General features: G+C 36.7%; 1 protein-coding gene across 1 annotated transcript in view; it reads left to right on the top strand.

Annotated features, from left to right (window-relative positions):
* ZSWIM6 (zinc finger SWIM-type containing 6) overlaps positions 1-16964 on the top strand; it is a 209084-nt gene extending 192120 nt beyond the window's left edge. Inside the window, exons 7-15 of the mRNA XM_027863642.1 lie at positions 254-430; positions 719-865; positions 2509-2655; positions 4354-4614; positions 6782-6917; positions 11188-11345; positions 11892-12055; positions 13388-13469; positions 16088-16964. Of these exons, the coding sequence (XP_027719443.1) occupies positions 254-430; positions 719-865; positions 2509-2655; positions 4354-4614; positions 6782-6917; positions 11188-11345; positions 11892-12055; positions 13388-13469; positions 16088-16950 (2135 nt within the window). The 3' untranslated portion in view covers positions 16951-16964. The remainder of the gene's footprint in view (positions 1-253; positions 431-718; positions 866-2508; positions 2656-4353; positions 4615-6781; positions 6918-11187; positions 11346-11891; positions 12056-13387; positions 13470-16087) is intronic.
* The last annotated feature ends 917 nt before the right edge of the window (positions 16965-17881 follow it).

Genomic DNA, 17881 nt, shown 5'->3' with positions numbered 1-17881 from the left:
TGTGTGTGTGTGTGTGTGTGTGTGTGTGTGTGTGTGTGTGTGTGTGTGTTTGACAAAACAAGAGTGAGCGAGTGGTGTCTCTTGCCCCCTAGAACTTAGGAGATGAAATTCTTCACCAGAACTTTTCTGCATAAGGGGTACAGGACCAGTGTATGCAGGGGTGTTTATGGACATCTGACAACATAATGGTGTGAGTGACTTATTCACATATGAATAAGAGCTGATGGCGTTTTCTGAATTGTGGAAATAACAGATTCATCGAGCAGGCCGCATCGGACAGTGTTCACACGAGCCATTGAGGCATGCGATCTCCACTGGCAGGATAGCCACTTACAGCACATTATCAGCAGCGACCTTTACACCAACTACTGTTACCATGACGACACTGAAAACTCCCTCTTTGACTCTCACGGGTGGCCCCTCTGGCATGGTGAGTGGCTACACCGGAAAGATGTTTCCATGACTTGTTCTTTGTTTAATTTCTATAGCATTATTGGGGGAGGGGGAGGGGGGAGGAGTACTGCAGGGAGGGGGAAGAGATTCAATAGTAGATGAATGAAAGCCTGGCAAATCAGAGCTGAATTTTGCATTCAGATTCTAGTGCATACATAGTTTCTCATCTCTGAGGAATATTTAGTGGGAAACTGTTTTCATTAGATACAATTTTTTTTATAAATGTCAAAGAATAGCAACTTTTCCCCATAATTTTCTGTTTTAGAACATGTTCCTACAGCCTGTGCAAGAGTAGATGCATTAAGGTCTCATGGATACCCAAGAGAAGCACTGAGGCTAGCGATAGCAATTGTTAATACGCTAAGAAGACAGCAGCAGAAACAACTGGAAATGTTCCGAACTCAGAAGAAAGGTGAATGTGAAAGAAGAGGGTTTCATTGGCGAGAAATTCTGGGTGATGACATAATAACTGGATTTTAAACTGCTCATGAAGAATCTGTATTTAAAGTGAAATCAATGGAGATGGCATTTATGAACCTCATTTTCTTTTAATTTTAAAATGTTGAATAGTTAGTCTGTGAGAAATGCTAGACTTTTTCTTCTTCTTTTGAGGAAGGCGGGGGGCAGTCAGGATTCAGAAGGAGAGAAATGAAAGAAAAATTTAAGATTTTTTTCCCCCAAGGTAAGTTGTTTTATTTGGTGTATATGAGATTAAGCCTGAGGAAGGAATTGAGAGAAAAAAAGGTCAGGTAGTCTTTGAAAGGAAGGAGGAAATAGACAGTTTTATAATCAAGAGTAAGAATTTTTGTAGTTATGAAAAGTAAATCAGCTGGAACATGTTAGCTGAAAAGATATTTACCAAAATGATGATAATGTATGTATATATTTTATGTGTCCAGGCCAGTATTTCCATTTTTCCTTTGGAGGACTTTAATGGTATCATCATCCATGGGAACCATATACCAAGAATACACTAATCCCTTTCTTTCTTATGCCGGTTGCTGAAAATTTCTATTCAGAAATTTCTGGGAATAGTAAAAAGGTCATAGATTATTTTTATTTTGCACTTACGTTGACTTTCCGTTACGTAAATAACAAAGGCTGCTTACAACTAATTATCTACCTCACAGTCTAGAAGCTTTTTGTACAGTAGTACAATAGGAACTTTAAAAGTTTTGTTTTGATCCACATTTTTAGTCTTCTAACACCTATGGTGAGTTTATTCTAACTCTGCACCTTGCCTTGCCTGTAGTAACCATTAACAAATGTTTAGTTGTATTAAAAAATTCTGGAGCTGTGTTCACTTCTCATTGAATGTTTATAAAGGTTATGAAATGTTATTTTCATGGGAATTATACAGTCAGTCCTTAATTCAGAACAATTCAGCTTTCATTTGACCTACATACACAAATACATACTAAAAGAGTCCTGATATATAGCCCTTGCAGTGGCTGTGGGATCTTTTCCTTTGTTCCTCCAATACAGAACACCTAGGGAATGAACTGATTGACCTGCAGATGTTTTTGTTTTTGTTTTTTTAATTAAAGAGAATAAACAGTTTCTTGAAGCCAGGAGCAAATACTCTGCATTAACCCCTCCTGAATTTTGGCTCCTAGCTCCTGGCTCCTGCTCCTATTCTGTGGGAAACCATACTTATTACTTGATCAGAGATGTATTACAGTGCCCCAGAGTTGGAACTTGAAGCATGTTTCCCTATAGAAGTGATACTACAGATGGTTAACTTAACATGGAAACTGAATTAGCATTTATAACATTTTTCATGGGAAAATACATTGTGAGCTGTTACCAAACAACACACAAATTAACTTTTGTAACAACTTGTTTGTGACTTGGAGGCTTTCTGTATCTTTTTTGTTGTTCTGTTTCACATATATGTATGTTTTGTGGATTTTTGTTTTGTTTTGCTGATTAGTAATTTGTAATCAGTTGCATTATTTTTAATGTCAGTGATAAATAGTTTTATTTGGGTGGTGTTATTAATTAATAAATCTTTCCTCTTTCTCCCTTCTCCTCTTTTTAATACTCCTTCTGTAGAGTTGCTCCACAAAGGAATAACATCAATAACCAATTTAGAAGGTTGGGTTGGTCATCCATTGGATCCCATTGGCACCCTCTTCAGTAGCCTTATGGAAGCCTGCAGAGTGGATGATGAAAACTACCCTGGATTCTCAGATTTTGCAGGTAAAACAGTTCAGACTTGTGTGAAGTTTTTTTTGATAGTGAATGGCATTAGTCATAATACTCTTCCTCAGTTTTGTTTTTTAAAATCTGTAAAATTACTTCACAAATGATTAGCATTCTTCATTTAGAAAGTAATTTCAACAACTTTAAATTTCTTAATATACTTTACAATATTATACAATATACAAAGCATTAAGCATTACTAAAAGACAGAACCTTAGCTATTATGGATGAGTATACTCAGAGAAAGATTCTCTTGCTTTTTATAAAAAACTACAATTCCTGATGTGTAAGTTTGGGGGTAAAGTTCTTTGAGCACTTATCTTTTTGTTTTGCATGATCTATCAGTAGAAGGTAGCACATTATAGTGGCCTTAGAGTTAGAAAGACCTAAGTTTACATCTTCCTACTGACATATACTGGTTTTGTGACCCTGGGAAAGTCATTTAATCTCTCAGTGTACCAGGCAACCCTCTAAAGACTATAATTGTTGGTCTGCATTAGTAGAGGAAATTTCTTCATAAAGAGTTCTTTTCACCAGTGAAATCATAGATCCTGGGAGGGGTAACAACCTGTCGGAGTAAAGCATCATTGAGGGAATTATTGAAAATTCATGATGTTACAAATAGTCTATTCCTTTGCTTCTATAACTTTTTGATTGTAATATTCATTAGCATAGTTCTTTAATTTGTCCTATTGATAATTATATATTAACATATTCATATTAAGGAGCAAGAGTCTCTTCCTTTCCTTTTTTAAAAGAAGGGGAAAGATTCTTGTAAGAGATGCACATTTATTAGCACGTATGTGTATTTGCAGATATATATGTATACTTACATATGAATAAATGCTAATCCTAAGTCTTATTAAGTATGGGGAAAAATGGGCCTCATTTAAAGAAGTCTTCTTTATATTTTAGCTATATGTTTAGCCCCTTTCTTCTGTATTACTGCACAGGACTCAGTAATGCCTCTTCAGGTGTCAATGAGGTGGGTCCCTCTAGTGCTCTTGTAGCAAAGTTGGATAAAGAGATGAATTTTCCTGCTTCCATGCAAGCCCTCACAGGGCTTTTCTCTTTGGGTTAATAGCAGCCCTGTTTTTGCCCAAAGGCTCAGGAATCCATCTGCTTATCTTACCCTTGGGGTTTGATAGAAAATACTGTATACTGTTTGAAGTTTATTTTAATTTGCAACAGAAATCTACCGTGATCACCAAGGAATGCTCATTAAAAGTATCATTTTTGAAAATGATACACACTCAATGATGGGAAGAACCTTTGAAGAGAAGTTATTCATGTTAGGTCCTGGAATTAGGAATACAGGACCAGTATCTTGTTAAATCTTTGCTACTCTTATAGAAGTAAGGAGATATCATGAGTAATCTGCCAGCCTTTGCCAGTTAATATTCATTTACTTTCAGCTGTATGTTTCATTAGTTTATTTTTAATTTAAATTTTTTAATGTCTGTTCACTGTGGGGCTGAAGAAATTTAGAAGTGATTGATTTATAGTAGGGAGAATCCCTTCTTAATTAAACAAGATGTTGGGAAACTTCATTTTTATGTAACAGGTTTTCTGACTCTCCAGAGGATAAATATAATAGTTATTAAACAGCATTTGGTAAAATAAATATTTGTATGTGTCAGAGTGTATAGGGAAAATAGTGTGTGAACTGCCATATCTTTTGTTGTTTCATCACAGAGAATATGGGGCAGGGCAAGTCTCTGGAGTACCAGCACCTGCCCACACACAAGTTCCTGGATGAAGGGGAATCATATTTAACACTGGCTGTGGAGGTAGCACTAATAGGGCTGGGGCAGCAGCGGATCATGCCAGATGGATTGTATACACAAGAGAAGGTTTGCCGAAATGAGGAGCAGCTCATTTCCAAGCTACAAGAAATCGAATTGGATGATACATTAGTGAAAATTTTTCGCAAGCAAGCAGTCTTCCTATTAGAAGGTACCTTGATGAAGCTACTTTGTGTTTACTTGTTCAGCTTTGTTTAGAAGATAGTTATTCCTTCACAGGTTGCTTGGCAGTACCTTTTCTTTGACATCTAAATTAATTTCAAAGTATGATCATTTCTTTAAGGAGTTTGGTCATCAGGTGATCATATATGTATTCATACTGCCCAGGAGATAGGATCACTTAGAGCAGAAAACAGTTTTTAAAATTTAAAACCGGGTTGGGGGGGAAGTAAAGGGAGGGTGGCCTTATGTTTACAGTTCATCAAGAAGCAGCCCTTTTTAATACTATAGGGTTTCAATAGGGCTGCTTCGTTTGGGCTATCTCACACCAGAAACAGACATAGGTCTGATTGTCAATGACCATGTTCCCATTTGTTTGGACAGTTAAATAATAGCATTATAATTGAGTGGCATCTCTGAATTATTGGCTGTTGTTTAGTATCTGGGTTTTTAATGTGTCATTTGCAAATACTGACCAAGTGCAGAGAATTTGGAAATGAATGAGTGAATTACCACTGTCAGTGATCCTGACTAAATGTTTCTAATGATTCATTAGACATAGGTTAACCAACCCAAAAGTTTCATGCAACTTCTAAGGCAAATTCCAGTTTTCTTTGTAAGGTCAAGACCAGAAAGAAATGCAAAAAGTCTTAAATAAACTATAAGTTGAACAGTTACAACCTCAATAACTGAGAAGGTATTGCATTTTTAAAATTTGGGCCTTTTAAAAATAAATTATCAAGAAAATAATATTTTAATGCCTCAAAAAGGAAAATCACAGCACTAAAAAAGGTTTGTTTTGTTTGTTTTTTGTCTTAAAACACAATAGAAAGTGAGAATCAGAGTAAGGCAATTCTGAGAAAATAATGTAAATTAGGACATGGGGGATAGATTTTAGTTCTGTTAGGTAAGGGAGCAAGTTTTTATAATTTTCTGATCCTCACTTTTCCATAAAATTGAAATACCTAGTCTACTTACCCCCATTGGATTGTTAGAAGAAGCATGTTTTGTAAATATTAAAACCCTTTATAAATGTAAAACTGTTGTGAGAAATGTTTAAGTTGTTTGGGTGAGGAAGGGTGGTTGCATTCAAAAATAGAAACAACAAAAAGTGTTTTGCCTTTTTATTATCAGTGACTCCACAATAAAGAAAATACATTTCTTGCATCTAGAAACATAAGACCTCTTTTCTTCACCACAGATACTTTTATTTTGTCCTGATGAGTAGGGTCCTGTCATACTTCTAAGTATAGTGAAATCAGTTCTGCTTATAGTTGAAATAGAAAAACTAAATTTCAGACTATTTAACTGTAAGTCAGTATAAGTTCTTTGGTTTTACTTTCAAATTTAAAAGAGTCTATGTTGCCAATGTCAGTGCATTCAGCAGGAACATATGGGGAGGTACTTTTTTGGTCACCATGCATGTCACAGGTTGTTAGAAAAATGGATTTGGATAGCTTATATTTAATTTTGTTTGAAAAATGCATTACAGGGTTACAGTATCCTTTAAAAAAATTGTTGATTTATATCAGCCAGGGCTAATTACCCTTTTATTCTGATGAAACTTTTAAATAGTAGAAGTAAATAATTCTCTGTCATTATTCTTTTAGAGTACTAATCTTAACAATTATAATTCACGGCCTCATCCAACTTGTAATTTAGAACATCTCTAGACACCTAAATTTGTTTTGCCTGTTCTCTGTGGTCAGGTTTGTGCATCTCTGTGTCCCAAAGGTTCAAATGTGTATTCATCTGTACATTTGTAAACCCTCTGTCATCTAATGGACAAGGCTTCAAGAAGATATTCTACAAATTTCTCCAGGTTTTACTTTTCAGAAAAATGACTTCAGTATTGTAGTGGTCCTTACAATGCAGAGGGGAGCACCACTTTGACCTAGTACTCTGGTTTTTCTGCTTAACTTTGTGGCACAGTCCTCTGAATCATTGCTTCATGACACAAATTTTGAACTGTCTTGCAAATACCAAGCGACCTTTACTTCAGATGTTTCTCCTCTCTGATATTACTATATCACTTAGATTAGAGTCTTAAGTAATTAATTGCTTATTCCATTTGTATAAATTTTAGTTTAAATATTTTTATCAGCTGTGGTAGTAGTTCAGTTTTAGAAATGTAAAATCTTTGTGTGCTCTCCCTACAGCTGGACCATATAGTGGTTTAGGAGAAATCATCCATCGAGAGAGTGTTCCAATGCATACATTTGCCAAGTATCTCTTCACCTCTCTCCTACCTCATGATGCTGAACTGGCATACAGAATTGCACTGAGAGCAATGCGGTATGTATAGAAAGCCCCGCTGGGAAGAGACAAGCAAAATTCCCCACTGGGAAAAATGGCCTTTAACTGACTCCTACTACTAATTCATTCATGTTTCCTGTAACCACGCAAAAGCTAAGGAAACTGTTTGCCTATGCATCTTGTGTTGTTTTTTAAAAGCAGGAAAAGAACCATACTTGGCCTGCTAGTGTGCTGACTTACTAATTTTAGGGATATTTTTATTGGGTCCTTTTTTCCCCCTCTTTTCCTTCTTAGATCTAGAGTGTGGTATTAGTGGGTTATTTTGGGCTGTGTTTAATCACAAGGCAGTTTTCAGTTGAAACCTTCCTAAATAATTCATTACTTTTTGAAAATTAGATTTTTTGAAAAAGTAAAGAATAATAAACGTGCTTGACAAAATCTAATTGAGGCCTTCAGAGCTGCCATAGTTTTCACTTTTATGTAGTTGTTTCACTATCCATCAATAATACAGGAAAGCAGTTGCATCACAAAGTACCTTTATGGTTGGCTCAAAGACAAGAACATGAATAATATCCTTACAAGTAAAAGTAATGACTTATTGAGATTTTTAGAAGTCTTTTCACTTCATATTCCTTACGGCTGTGAACTATATTCATCAATTCCCCCTTTCTTATATGTACATTAAAATGTCTTTCTGTATTTTTCACTTAAAAAAACCTAATTTACTAAATAACCATTCTTTCCATCTCCATTCAACCTTTATGTGGGTTCAGGATGACATTTTTCCCATTCTCCACTGAATCTTGTGAAGTTTTAACCTATAAAACTTCAAGAACACAAGAGGAAACTAGCTTTTCTTAGAACATAAACTACTTTACAAATCAGGCCCAAATTTCTAATGGAAAATATAAAGTAAATCCCACTGCAGTCCCATCTGAAGAAGGGACCCAAGAGCTTGGGTATGATGAATGAGTAAGAAGTTGTATGTCTCCCATTCTGTGTCCATAGCCATTGCCATGAGTTTTTAAGAATATGTACCCTGCCTCTGAATTGTGTCCCATATGTCACTCATTTTAAACAAAATAATGAGTATGACCTTGAGTCTGTTCAGAGAATTGCCCGTAATTAAATGTGATAGAGACAGAGAGAGCTATCATACACACACACACACGCGCACGCACGCGCATACACTCTCACTCAAGGCTAGAATTTCTTTAATTTGCTGTGTCCTTTCCTGGGCACTCTGATCTCTCCTTAATTTATCATATTCCATTCAATTCAGCAAACCTTTATTAAGAGAATATTATGTATAGGTAAATGCTAGCAAGGCCGTTTCGACTAGAACATCTGATGTACTAAGGGGAGTAACATGAAATCACTGAAAAATTAGGTGGGAACCTGATTGTAAAAGACTCTAGGTGTCAGTCTGAGAATTTTGTTTCTTATGCTAGAGGCAACAGGAAATTCATGGAAAATGTTTTAGAGTGTGATGGAAGTTAGAGGTGTGTGACATGGTCAGATATATTTTCTAGGAATATAAATTTTGCAGCTTTGTGAAGCATTGATTAGAGAGGGGGAAAACTGAAAGTTAGAAAACAAATGAGGAGTAGTCCAGGGTAAGAGGTGACAGGAACCTAAACTAGGGTAGAAGTTGTGGTGGAGAGGAGAATGTGAGAGGTGTTATTGCTGGAGAACTGACAATTAACAATTGATTATATGTGGGGATTGAGAGAGAAGGAATAATCAAGAATTACTACAAGTTTACAAAGCTGGGAGACTGGGAAGATGCTATCAATAGAAATTGAAAAGATGGTAGGTAAGTTGGATTTGGGGGAAAATATAATAAGTTTCCCTTTGGATATGCTGAGTTTGTGATGCCTAGAGATGTCCACCAAGCACTTGGTAATGCAGTAACTGAGTTCAGTGGACAGGTTGGGGTTAGAACTGTCTGCATAGGGTCATAACTGAAGCCATGTAAACTGAAGAGATTGCTAAGTAGGGGAGAATGCTGCAGAGAGGCCAGGACTAAGGCTTGGGGAATGCCTATACTTATTGGCCAGGATATAGATGATGATTCAGACCATCGGACAGTTAGAAGGACCAAGAGAGATGAATGTCACAGAAACCAAAGAAAGACTATATCAGGTCAGTGTTGTGGCTGGCAGCATCACATGTTTTGAAAATACTGGAGGTGGTGGATAATGCCAAACTTTTCCAGCCTCTAGGATGACTCTATCATTATTAGAGTGGTAGTTTAATACTAGTTGCATTTTGTGGACAGAATGTTTTAATAGAAATATAGTAAAATGAAATGAAAGTTGTCTATGATATCATGTTGAAATCTGGACATACTCAAATCCAAAAGATTCTATTCTTTATGTTAAGAATAGCCTCAAATAGAGCACTGGCCCTGGAATCAGGAGGACCTGAGTTCAAATCTAGCCTCGGACACTTGATACTTGCTATGTGACCCTGGGCAAGTCACTTAACCCTGCTTGCCTTGCCCCCCCCCCCGAAAAAAAGAGTAGAACCTCAGTGTTATGACATTCTGATGCTACTACTGTTAGCCAGATATAAAAGTATTGCACAGAATAATGCTCATCTGTAGTGCCTGCTGATTTGAATTACCTTCAGAGTACAAAGACTCCCTTTAGTCTCTGGTTCATTGAAAGACAATTCTTGCTTGTGTATAGCAACAGAACAATGGGGAATATTGTTATTATTTTAAATCCCCTCCACATGCCTCTTAACTAGGGAAGCCTTGCAGGAAGCTGCTATGGAAGAGATAGATCATACAAACAAACACTGGTCTTTAGAGACCAGAAATGGAGAGTAGAAAAAGAGAGGTCGTCCTTCACTTGCCTCCTCCCCTTCCTAGCCCTCTATTAAAAGGTGTCTGTCTCAGGAAATGCTCTTTTAATGTTCTTTCTTTTCCTACTCTGCAGTAGTGGTTTGCCTCTAAAACAGTTTTGGCAAAGTTTGCTTTTAGATAAATGGGTATTTTTTTTTCGTTTGTTTTTTAATTAGCCTATGAAAATTATATACCTAACTCTTCCTCCCCCAATTCAAATTGTTGGAATGATTTCTTTCGTTTAGCCACAAAGGCAGGTTTACAACGTGTATGTTAAGCTGAGTATACTTAATGTTTTCTGTGAAACAAGAAATAGAGAGATCATTTCCAAATGTACACAGTAAAAAACAGTTATCTGTTAAAAATTATATCTCATAACTCTATATCTATCTATCTACTTATGTAATTGAATACCCAACCCTTTCTACTCTTAATTCCAACAATGAAGAAGCTTGCCTCTTACCTCCTGTCACCATATCGCCCCTTTGCCATTTCTAAACACAAAAAAGGAGGAGGAAAATTGCCCTCCTGTAAAGCCATAAATATATGTTACATTAGGCCTTGGGAAATATTGTCAGATACCAATCCATTCTAACACATTTTGCTTATAACTCTTAATTCCATACAACCAAAAGTTTCAATGATATAGTGAAAAGGCTGTATATGATTTCCTGTGTGATTAGGTTGTTTTCATCGCTGTTTCACTATTCTTTCCTACCAATACTTACATTTAGAAATAATTTAACATATGCTTTGTTTTCAGCATGATCTTCATTTTTAGTTTATTCTCATCAAGGCAAGTTGATTCCCAGGATTAGAAATTTCATTGAAGTCATGGGGAAATGTGAAAGGAGTCTGAAGATTGAGTTAATGTTCTATTTTCTGAATCAGAAAATAAATGCCAAAGGCATGTTTTATTGATACCTAAAGTGTATAAAAATAAAGCTTTTATCATGTGTAGAAATAAAGTAGAAAGGACAGTTTTCTCCCTTTCTCGTCCAATTTTGCCATTAATCAATTAGTTTCTTAATCTGAGGTTATCTCCTAATCTCTGCTTCAGTACCCTCTGCCCTGACCTTTCTTTGCTAGTTTCTCTTTATCAAATTTTTTTTATATAAATGAGTGAATTTGGAAATTGAGTTAAGAATGAAAAATATGGCAGTAGGAAAACGTAGCTCTTAATGCTCAGTAGCTTAGTTTGCCTGTGTACTCTCTTCTTCCTAATGATACACAAGGAGGCAAATCTCTTAGGTGTGGGTGATTAACAGTTAATGAGGCTTTTGGCAAACTGACTTTGAAATTCTGGCAGAAGAGAAATTGTCTGCTGCGGCTCTTGCATCTGGGCCATGTATGATTTCTGTGTGGGCAAGCAGCTCTTGTGGCTTTTGCTTGCCAGTAACCATGGTTATAATGATGGACAAGTGAAAAGAGGCAGCCTGCCTTGTCTTCTCATTCCAGATTACTAGTATTGGAATCTACTGCTCCAACAGGAGATATGTCCCGCCCACACCACATTGCATCAGTTGTTCCAAACCGGTATCCCCGCTGGTTTACCCTAAGCCACATTGAGTCCCAGCAGTGTGAGCTGGCATCAACTATGCTAACAGCAGCCAAAGGTACAGTATTATCCTTAAGACATAAGTATTTTGTTTGTTTTCCAGGGAGGGTAATTTTTATTTCAAATTGCTTAGTTGATAGTAATTCTAATGTAAGACAGTTTTTTAGTGGTCATGATTTTTAGGTTAGGAGTAATAGAGCTGATTTAAGTCTGAGACTGACTTACCAGAGTCACCAGACTATCCCCTATGCGGCTACTTATTTTGCAGATAGGGGATTAAAGTGGTTATTTAGACTCAGAAATAGATAAATGTCCCCTTAATTTTTCATTCTTTAAAACATCCATAGATAAGATTTAGGGAGCTGTTTGTTACTTCATATTGATTTTGTTTCACATATACATTTGCTTACTAAAGGTGTGTTGTAGTGTGTCCTTTTTTTGGTAAATCTGATATTCATATACATTGAAGTAATTATGGAACACAGTTATAATGTCTGTTTCATCAGTAAACATTTCCAATAATTTATGTAATTGTTTTTCTTGCTTTTCTTTTTTTTCTTATATTGTGCATGTATGTTTGCTTCCTCCCCCTTGTACATTGCAGGCGATGTTCGGAGGCTTGAAACAGTATTAGAATCCATCCAGAAAAACATTCACTCCTCATCACATATTTTTAAGCTTGCCCAAGATGCATTTAAGATAGCAACTCTCATGGACAGTTTGCCAGACATCACACTTTTGAAAGTGTCTCTGGAGCTGGGCCTTCAGGTATATCACCAGTGTTATTATGTGGGATTTGAAAACTTTTGTTTTGACTCTTGTTCTGAGGATTGGTACATACAAAAAAGACTTAGTTTTGTTAGTATAGGTAAGTAAATTCTCAGGTGCACAGACCTGCTAAGTATTCAGAATGATGTACCATTTGAGGGCATTTGTGATTCCCAGCTGAAAGGGCCTGCTTTTTGTAGATGCATTCACTATCCTTTTAGAGGCTACATCCTTGTCTTTTTATATATGTGTGTATATAAATATATATATATATATATATATTTAAGGCAGTTGGGGTTAAGTGACTTGCCCAGGGTCACACAGTTAGTGAGCGTCAAGTACTCCTGACTGCAGGGCCGGTGCTCTATCCACTCCACCACCTGGCTGCCCCCTACATCTTTTAAAAGATGTAAGGTGGTATTTGTAGGCAGCATAGTAAAACCCTGAACCAAAAATCAAGAAACCTGGACTCTGGTCCCAGTTTTGCCACCAAAGAACTGTGTGGTCTTGGGCAAATCACTCAACTTCTCTGGGTCTCAGTTTATTCATCTTTAAAATGAGGATACACATACCTGCCCAGCCTTCCTCACAAGGCTATTGTGAGGTTCAAATGAGATAATAGATGTGAAAGTGCTCTGAAAACTATGAAAAGCTGACTCAGGGCCTGTAAAATCTGCCTCTCTCCCCAGTGAGAACAATCCCTCCTCCTTGAATTATAATTCCAACTAACATCATTCTTTCCTCCTTAGAGTGACTAGAGAAAAGATGATTAATAATCCCTGAAACTGTCACTCAATAAAATTAAAAATTGAACTTTTTAGAGTTTTATATTTTCAGAAAAAACGTGATGTTGACTTAATTCTTGCTTTTTAGTTTCTTCATATTGCACAGACCACTCGGGTAGACTTAATAGTTTTTATGAGTTTTTTTTTTAATTTTCATTGCTTGGCACATAGTTCTTCCCAAATTCAAGGCCTGCTCTTTCCATTGTATAGCACTACTTTTCAGCACAGTAGTACAGAGATGTAAATGGAGATGGTGAAGAATATTGGGCAACATTGATTCTGACTCTATGATACTAAGTCTAACAGCTTGGAAAAGTTGCTTTTTTGAATAAATCTCCCCAGTCCAAAAGAATTATGTCTTTATTTACTGGCACATTAGAGCAGTGGTTTTTAATTGATTGGAAAGCATATATATGCATAAGGACTACCATGATAGAATTGTTTGATTCTGGTTATTAGATCTCTTAAGGTTTTTACATTATAATAACTTATTTTACCATTCCATTGATTTATATTATTGCTAATTATATTTTCACCATTTTGGCAGGTCATGCGAATGACACTGTCAACTTTAAATTGGCGACGACGGGAAATGGTGAGATGGTTGGTAACATGTGCAACTGAAGTGGGTAAGTAAATATGTTTCAAAAAATAGCTTCCAGAAACATCATTTCTATTTCTTGTCTTCTTTAGGATGCAGCAACATTTGCTTTGTGTTGGCCAGAAAAAAAGTAGCTTTCCACTTTTTGTTATACTAGTAAAAGAAGAAATACTAAGAAAGGTTTGCTTACAAACAAAGCAGATAATAAATGCTTGCTTCATCCTACTTTGTTTTGAGGTCTGAAAATTCAAGTCAAATAATGATCCAGTTTTGAGTGCATTGGCATACAAGACTCAGAAATATCAGGATTATACTTTTACATAAATTATAAAAGTGCTTTCATTGCAACACAAACCAAAAGATGAATTTCCCTTTTTAGTGGCCAGGTCCTATGTTCTTTGAACAGTCTCTGAATTCACCTACAGAATCTTTATTTTTATGCTTCTGCTTCCTTGAAAAGTAAACTTGATTATTAAAAGATTATTAAAAAGGAGTTTCTAAAAAAAAATTCTTTTCCATATGCTCATAAACCAGTTTATAAATTTTGAATTTAATTTTACATGTCTTGATTACGATTATGGTTTACTCAGTGTTAGTGTTTCAGAAAGGTAAGTCTTTTTTTAATGTTCTCAGAAATTCTAAAGTGCCACACCTCATTTTTCTTCTCTTTATCTTCTTCTCTTCTTCCCCACCCTCACACTCCAGCATCCCAGGCACCAGGCATCCATTCTTTGTTAGATTAATTGTCTATATTCAAACTGCTCCTGAAATTGAAGTCTGCTTTCTACCACTCTGACTCTTTGAGGTCTGACTGAGGCATAAGCAAGAACGTTGATTAGCTCATCTGAATAAGTCTACGTGATGATACCCCATTAATAAAAAATAATAATGAATGTTATCAGTTCAAGCTGAAATGTAGATCACTCAGTTCTTGTCATCACCACTTTTATTCTAGGGATCTTAACAATACCCCAAAGCACTTGAAATGAGTTTAACATTGGTAAATGTACAGCTGATAAAAAAGGATTTAATTACTGTTCTTGCTAGGTTCTTCCTCAATTATGATGAGCGCCAGAATATGTGGTTCTATTGACCCTTTTAGGGTCAGCAGTAACTTTTGGTGCCTTTAAAAACGAGATAACCAAATGCAGAGAAGAAAGCTAATTTTTACTGTCTGTTGAAGCCATTTTTAGAGCCTCTGCCTTTCCTGATGTGTCCTCTCTTTTGTTATTACTACTCCTGTGTGAGGGCATCTGGTTGTCCCTGTAGGTTTGTCCCTGTAGGTATGTCCCACTCACATCCCTACACAGAGGTATCCTTCCATCCCAGGTGTTGGAATCCTTCAGTTATCTGAGTTGACACAATGTTGTTGATCTATCCTGTTATTTTAAATGGGATAAGTAAGCAACATCTTACTGTAGAGTAGATGAAGTAATATTGTCAGTATGATTCCTGACCAGTTGTCTGTCAGGACATAAAGTGCTTTTATTACATGCTCATGATAATCTAGTTTATAGTTCCATGTAAAAGTATCCTAGAGTGAGCCCTTTGGGGGTTAGAAATGACCTGTGGGGCTGACTTGAGTCTATAGGTCATTGACCATGTACATTTAAATGAAAAGTTTTCTAGCTACACTGATTCTTCCTTTCAAATTATGAAAATAAAACAAAGTTCCCATTGAGAAAATGATAACCATTGGGTGTGGTTTAGGTGAGCTCAAGTCAGTGAGAAATTACTGCTGGCCATAAGAAGATGCCCTAGTTGCCCATAATCAACAATTTGTAAAGCATATCAGCCAGATATTTCCCCACTGCAGTAATAAAGTGGTACTAAACAAAACTATGCATTTCCTGAACAGAATGGTGGTTGTTTAGTATAAGTATTGGTTATGTTACCTTTCTTTTTCCCTATTTGCATCAGAAAAAGACACAGATCCTTTGCCAGGAAGAAATGCTAGAAGTAAGACTAAAGAGATACTATGGAAATCATTGTTATAATTTTATTTGTTAGTGGCTGTATAATGTGTCAGTATTTTGAAAGTGGAGAATTAGTGTAAATATAGAATCACATTTAATTTACCATATTATTATAGAGAGTAGGTACAAGGGTAAGACCAATCCAAGAATTACTTCTCATATACTAATCCCATCAGACTCACAGTGAGTTTTTGTTGTTGTTATGCTTCAGTGACTTGATACTTTTTATTTAAATTACACATCTTGAAGATGATTTAGTGACTGAGGCGCTTTTGTCTTGGCATTTTGAGAAAAACAAAACCACCTAGAGAAAACTCTTAAGATTTGAGAAAGTCGTTTTATCAACAGAAAAAGTGTGTGACAGACATTAGACTCTTGCAAACTGGAACCAGTTATCGAAATGCCATGGGCTTAAACTGCAAACAACACAGTGAAAATATCGGATACCAAGAGGATCAGTTCTTTATTATGAGACCTTCAAATTTCTTTTAGCCTTTTTGTTGAACCTAAAAGGTTGCTTCCCATAACATTATCAGAGCTCTTTATACAAAACTTGTCACATATCCTCTGATAAGATTAACAAGTTAAGTTTTGTTTTTTAAGAATAAAAATGAAAAGTCAGATTCGGGTATGTGCTGGTTGGTGACAGCCCCTCTTCTTTGTCTCCTAGGCGTTTATGCACTGGATAGTATCATGCAGAGCTGGTTTACGCTCTTCACCCCCACAGAGGCCACTAGTATTGTTGCTACGACTGTGATGTCCAACAGCACCATTGTCCGTCTGCATCTGGACTGCCACCAGCAGGAGAAACTGGCCGGCAGTGCTAGGACGCTTGCTCTTCAGTGTGCAATGAAGGACCCTCAAAACTGCGCCCTCTCTGCACTGACCTTGTGTGAAAAGGATCACATAGCTTTTGAGACTGCTTACCAAATTGTTCTCGATGCTGCTACGACCGGCATGAGCTACACGCAGCTTTTTACGATAGCCCGGTACATGGAGCACCGTGGCTACCCCATGAGGGCCTACAAGCTGGCTACTTTGGCCATGACGCATCTCAACCTGAGTTACAATCAGGACACACACCCTGCCATTAATGACGTTTTATGGGCATGTGCGCTCAGCCACTCCCTCGGGAAAAATGAGCTAGCGGCTATAATACCTCTGGTGGTCAAAAGTGTCAAATGTGCAACAGTACTCTCAGACATTTTGCGCAGGTGTACTTTGACCACTCCTGGGATGGTGGGACTTCATGGAAGGAGGAACTCTGGTAAGCTCATGTCACTGGACAAAGCCCCTTTAAGGCAACTCCTGGATGCCACAATTGGAGCCTACATTAATACAACACATTCGCGACTCACACACATCAGTCCTCGACACTATAGTGAGTTTATCGAGTTCCTTAGCAAAGCCCGAGAGACCTTCTTAATGGCTCATGATGGACATATTCAGTTTACACAGTTTATTGACAACCTAAAACAAATCTACAAAGGCAAAAAGAAACTGATGATGTTGGTTCGTGAGCGGTTTGGTTGATAGAACGCGTGTGAATGGGGGCGGGGAGGGGGGTGGGAGGGATGGTTTGTTTTTACTTGAGCCTGCCTTTGTATCCTTTTTAACTTAAAGAAACAGAGCCACACCGGTATTATATGTGTATAGTTATATTGAGTTTGCAAACTAAATTGTCATGTTGTGAAAGTTTGTGTGTTTTCCATTTTTTTTTCCTTTTTTTCGGTTTTGTATGAGAGAGAGGTTAAAAAAAAGGTTTGGTTTACACTGAGTATATGTTGTCAAGTGGCAAAAGTCCACACAGCTCTCCTGTTTTCTGTATCCGTTCACAGCCTCAAAAATGATTGCAATGGCTTTAAAAACCAAACAAAACACCTCCATCCTGTGATAAGTACCTCGAATGGATTCAGCTTTACTCCTTTGTAACTCATCTTTACATTTCAGCATATTTAAACCAACCAACACAATGAAATCCTAATAGTTTAAAAAAAAAAAAAGGCTGACCACGTGGCTTTGCAGTGCTGTTCATCCGGAAGCATGGCACCCAGTGCTTGTGCATGTGGAAACTTAGCGACTGTCAACATACATTCTCAGGGATTTATCAAAAAAAATTAAAAAAAAAAGAATGAGAGCATTTATTGTACTGTATATATATTATAGTATATGTCTGAATATTGAAAAAAATATAACATTAACTAATTTATAAAAATATTCTATGTAATGCAAAATACTTGAAGCTGCAGTAGCTTGGTTTTAAACAAAAAAAAAAAATGAGAGAACCTACCCGAAGGACTAAAAGTGCGCCTTGCTCCAGGGGTGGCTCAGGTGGTGAACTTTATGCTGGGCATCTATGCAGAGCCACCTTTTGGATTGCATGGTTAGACTGATAGCTGTTGGGGAAAATTATATATGTATATATATTTATACAACTTATGTATACATATATATATGTATGTAT

Source organism: Vombatus ursinus, unplaced genomic scaffold, assembly GCF_900497805.2.
Source record: "Vombatus ursinus unplaced genomic scaffold, bare-nosed wombat genome assembly UNPS02014772.1, whole genome shotgun sequence".
NCBI classification, from domain to species: Eukaryota; Metazoa; Chordata; class Mammalia; order Diprotodontia; family Vombatidae; genus Vombatus; species Vombatus ursinus.
The sequence above is the reverse complement of the archived record's forward strand: the minus strand, read 5'-3'. Positions and strand labels throughout refer to the sequence as shown.